General features: G+C 36.4%; 1 protein-coding gene across 1 annotated transcript; it reads right to left on the reverse strand.

The window, feature by feature from the left end:
• Positions 1–2,041: 2,041 nt before the first annotated feature.
• LOC103420930 (metallothionein-like protein type 2) lies at positions 2,042–2,890 on the reverse strand. The gene is made up of 3 exons (XM_008358968.4): positions 2,751–2,890; positions 2,512–2,592; positions 2,042–2,356 (listed from the first exon to the last, which is right to left on the reverse strand). Exons 1-3 carry the CDS (start codon positions 2,801–2,803, stop codon positions 2,263–2,265), a joined length of 228 nt encoding a protein of 75 aa, XP_008357190.2. The 5' UTR covers positions 2,804–2,890; the 3' UTR covers positions 2,042–2,262.
• Positions 2,891–5,414: the final 2,524 nt, after the last annotated feature.

The following is a 5,414-nucleotide window of genomic DNA, read 5'->3' on the forward strand; positions in this document are numbered from 1 at the left end:
CAAACTCTAATGCATTATAGAACATAATATTTGAGGATATTAGAAACTGACGAATCGAAAATCTGATGTACGGATCTTCCCAAATTGGATTTCTAAGGTTGTAAAATAAATTGTTGACCGCCACCTAATCCTAGTAATTGACGGAGGTCCGACCGTCGAATCGCGATGAGATTTTAGTATGTTGTTTTATGAGCATAATATGGACCTTAGGAAGTTACGGATCCGAAATCCGATGTGTGGATCTTCCGAATTGAATAGCTAGGGTTGTGGACCCCACTGTTGATGGAGAGTTGACTTTTGGTCAACATGTCTCGATTCGTTTAAAATACTAAAATTAGTATTACTAGGGACTTAGTGAGGCTTTGCGGGCCTACCTCGGTGAGGGACTCTAATATATGAGATATTGATATAGTTATTATCCTGGTTTTGTATTTAATATCCTTTGTGGATATCACCTAACCTTATAAATGTGATTTCTAATGAAATGTGATTTTATATATATATATATATATATATATATATATTTAGCCACTGACCTATGTTTATTAAGCGTGATTTGACTTGTGTACTGATGATATTTGTGAAATGTGATTTGAAGTGCTTGTTGAATTGTTTGATGAAATGTGATTTGACATGCATATTTGAAATGTGATTTGATTTGCATGATTGGTATCATGTGATGAAATGTGAGGGCTAGTAGTGGACCATTAACCTATTGCCATGGGGTTTGTTGCTTCAGAGCTTGTTTCATAAGCCATTTCATTGTTTCATTTCTTGCTTCGTTAACTTGTTCTAGATTTAGTATTTGTGCTTTGTTTCATTTCGTTAAGCCTTTGTAAATTGAGCACTTGATTCATGTTTTGTTTCGTCGACCTGTTGTTATGTCCTTGGCCCCTCGCTCAGTTCCATTGAGTGGTCCAGTTCCCTACTCCGTCTGGATTCCATTGAGTGGTCTGGAATCCCTCATGATCCGCGATTCCGTTGAGTGGTCCAGAATCGTATCCAGCTTAGGTTTCATTGAGTGGTTCGATATGCTTTGTACTCCGAGATTCCGTTAGGTGGTCCGGAATCGTATCCACTTGAATTCTTTTGAGAAGTCCGGAATCCCTTCTACTCCACAATTCTGTTGAGTGGTCTGGAATCCCCTTTGGTGTTTTGGTTCCGTTGAGTGGTCCAGAACCCGATGTTGATGGATTTCGTTGAGTGGTTTGAAATAGCATCATTTGACTTGTTGGTTCCTTGGATTTGATTTCAACTTCAGAGATGTAGGCTTTAGCCGAACTATGTCGCTCTAACCCTGCATTTCAATGTATTGTATGTGTTATTGATTGATGTGATTATTGGATGGTGTTGGAATGCATATGTGTGGGTGAATGGCAAGATGACCAGAGAATAATATTATGCTTCGTTGAATGTTACTTGAGGTGCTACATGCTTGAATTATGGTATTATGTTGAGACGTAGTGAGATATACGATGAATGTTCGAATGTAGTGAATGGTGAACTACGAATGACTTGATCCCTATTGAGGGTACGTAGGCAATCTAACGAAGGGGTTAGATGCAACCATAAAGTATACAAAAATAACTTCGCGATCTGAAGCTTATGTTGTGCTTTATCCGTATCCCGAAGGCGGGATATGTTATATATGCGGATACTTGGTGACGTTACATGTCGATCCTGATGTATGTCGGGATCGAGGCATGAAAAGGCGGGGATTTTTAGATCATTGCATATTATTAATCACACTGTAAAGATCATCTCTGCAACAAAATGAATTAAAACTAAGATAGTTTAGTCAATCTATTCTAGCAAATACATAAACGGCTTGTAATGCTTTTACCAATTATGGTTCCCTTGGAAAAAGTAAGAAGATAGGAACAAGACCATTACTGCTGCCCTAATAGTTAGTGGCTTGTTACATGTAAAATAATGGAGCAAAGGCAACTCAAAGGAGCTCTCAATTGTTCATGTCCACTACAATTTTATCTTTCATTTCCAAACCCAAACACACATCAAAGTAAAAAGCTGAACAAACACATAACTTAAGCAAGATGTAACATAAAAATAATTAAGGTTTCCACAAGACACAAAGCAAATCCCAAAACCCTAGCTAGCAAGCTAGGAGATTCATGGATTTGCAAATCCCATGGCTAATCTTATTTTACAGTAAGTTCTAAAACCAAGCTTTTACAGTCTTCTTCTTATTTATAGAGACCATCACAGCTTTCTTCTTTGAGTCTGGATCTTGGCTTGCTTCGATCATTTGTGGCAGCCACATGAGCTGCAGCTGCAGCTTGAGCCACACTTGCAGCCATTCTCTGCTCCATAGCTCATCTCAGACCCCTCAGAGAACCTGCAATAATAATATAGTCAATTTTGTCTCTTAGTTAGAGAGAAATTATTAGCACTCCTGAAAAGTCATTGTGCAATCTTCGGAAAGTATTTTTACCTTATTTTTTGTATTTAATTAACCATGGTTAAGACAATAGTTGCCTTATAAAAACTTACATTTTCACAAGGGCAACTCCGGCAATGACAGTTTCAGTGGAAGTGGTCTCTGAGTAGCTCAAGTCAGGGTATATGCCACACCTACACGTATATACATATATAAAGAGAACGTAATTATTAGGAAAAATAACTAATCAAAGTAATCAGTTCATAGTTAAGAATATAATTAGGAATTATGGAGAATGATGGTCATATATATATATGTATGTATGTATTGGTTAGGGGAATAGAAGAATTACTTGCAGCCACTGCCGCACTTGCAGTCACTTCCACAACTACGATTGCAAGACATTTTCTTTAAAACTTGGTATAAGGATAAGGAGAAGATTGTTGTAGTTCTGGGAATTGAATTCACTCAAAGCCTGGGATGAGTTTTCTTGTGAGGGTCTCAACTGCTATTTATAGTGCAAGTGAAGGCTGAAGCAGTTGAAATCCACAGTACACGTGGATCAATCCTGGATATCTATGCGAAATTATTAAAGTTTATAGAGATTACTTGCCTTCACCAACAATCCACAATACGTTAAATTTTTCTTAAACACTGAGATTTTATGTTACTTTCTTTCATGTGTATAAATGTTACAATTTAATTAATAATCAAACACTATCTAAACTTAAACTTTTGGTAAATGATTATTTGTTTTAATGACATTCGATTTCTATATTATATTTAAAGATGGAATTAAGTTCAAATTTGATAGAGAGTAGTTGTTGAATCAAACAAGCAAAGCTTAAAAGTTGATGTTCAAAACAAAAGTACAGTATCAATGTTTAAAATAGAAAGTTAAGGATCTTATTTCTTATCATTCATGTGCACCACTCAAATTCAATTCCATCAACTTATTTTTTTGGGAGGAATTCTTTCATTTTATTGATAGTATATAGTCCGGTCTTTCAATCAAAAAGTTTCTTTGCAGAAAAAAGGCAATGGGCATCCACCAAGTTGTTTCCTTATAAAAGTGTGTAGGTAAAACCCTTTTGTTATGAACTAGATGCATTGATTTTAATTTGGAAAAACTTTAGTAAGTTAGGCTAAGAGTCCCTTTGAAGTTTCAATTACCAATTTGATTTTTAGTTTTTATATTTTGTGCTTGAAATATAGGAAACTTTGGGGAGGAAGGGGCAAATGGAGATGAGTGGTGTGACATAAGATAGGAAATTAAAGAACAATCAGTGAAACAAAATTCTGAAAGTGAAAACAACTTAGTCAATTTTAGTTTTCATTTTTGTATTTCTTTTCTTGAATTCTTATATATTTCTTGAGCGTTATTTTCCTTCCTCCACTTTTCTATGTCCCTCCCTTCTTCTATGCATTCCCCCTCCATCATTAACAAAAAAGAAAAACTAAAGTAAGTTGAATATCAGAGTGCAAGACGAACAAGACTACAAAATAATAAGAATATTATTGAACAAACGAGAATGCCAAAACGGCTACAAACCTAAGAAACCCTAACTCGGATGGGCTAGGCCCAAATCCTAAACTAACAAGCAAAACTCAAATACTAAAATAAACCTAAATACTAATATTGTCCAACACCCCTCGTCAAACTCATGGCGGTACACGATATGGGTTTGCCAAAGTAGATGTGGATGCAAAACTCCAAATTCCAGTGCCAGTGCCCATGCCAATATCAATGCCAATGTCAGTGCCAATTCCAATACCAATGTCAATGCCAATACCAATGCTGGTGCCAATGTCAATGCCAATGCACATTCCAACTTCGGAACAAACAATCAAAAAATCCAATTTACTCTATCCACAACGTCACTCGAATGGTCATCAGTCCAAGCATTCGAGCGATCATCGTAGTGGGAACGACAGACAAACCAAATAGACCATATTTCTTTCTTGCCCGTGTGGGCCTAAAACACAATTTTTATTTTCTTCCTTCCTTTTCTCAACCTTTCTTCAATTCATGCAAAACCAATTGCAGCAAACAAGGCTTGCAAAACCAATTGTAGCAAAAAAAAAAAAAAAAAAAAAAAAACTTCCAGTGCAAAGTCAAACTGCAGAAGGAGACTTCATAGGATTGTGACAAATCCGACTTGAACGAGTTATGTGCGGATACGATGAACGGGTGGATGTAGCAGCGGAGATGGTGGTGCGGGTTAGATTGCAGGTGATCCAAGCCGGAGACGAACTTGATCTGAGTTTGTGATTCTCGGGTCTGGGCTTCGTCAAACAAGCAAGTGACCAGAGACGAATACGGACGGCGGGGAAGGACCAAAAGGCCGTCAACACAATTGAAAAAATTATCACTTTTTTTCCTTGCAAACTGTCAAACACAACAAGACAATCTGAACATGAACGATAACGGACACAAGCAAACGAATACCAACCCAAAGCAGATTAAATCTCGAAGGATGAAACCTACTCTGATACCAAGTTGAATATCAGAGTGCAAGATGAACAAGACTACAAAATAATAAGAATATTATTGAACAAACGAGAATGCCAAAACGGCTACAAAACTTCAAGAGGCTACATTGTGAATGACTTGTTTCTCATACTAAATTACAAGCAATATTTATAGAGAACTAAACCTAAGAAACCCTAAGTCGGATGGGTTATGCCCAAATCTTAAACTAACAAGCAAAACCCAAATATTAAAATAGACCTAAATACTAATACTTTCCAACAAAGTAAACAACTAAATAATTATCAAGGCAACCCTAAGTTGTAGTGATTAAGTCAACTAACCTAATCGTTGTAGTGATTAAGTAATAATTGATAAGATATGGCCAAAGAGTGATATAAATAATCCAGAGAAATATCAGTCCTTTATTCCTGGGATAGATCGTGACCAAAACATACACGAATAAGTGACAAAGTGGTCATTATCTGTGGGCGAATTTCTAAGAGCAAGATAATGTAATTTTTGTGTGTGGATAAACTAACAATT

This window comes from Malus domestica, chromosome 03, assembly GCF_042453785.1.
Source record: "Malus domestica chromosome 03, GDT2T_hap1".
NCBI lineage: Eukaryota > Viridiplantae > Streptophyta > Magnoliopsida > Rosales > Rosaceae > Malus > Malus domestica.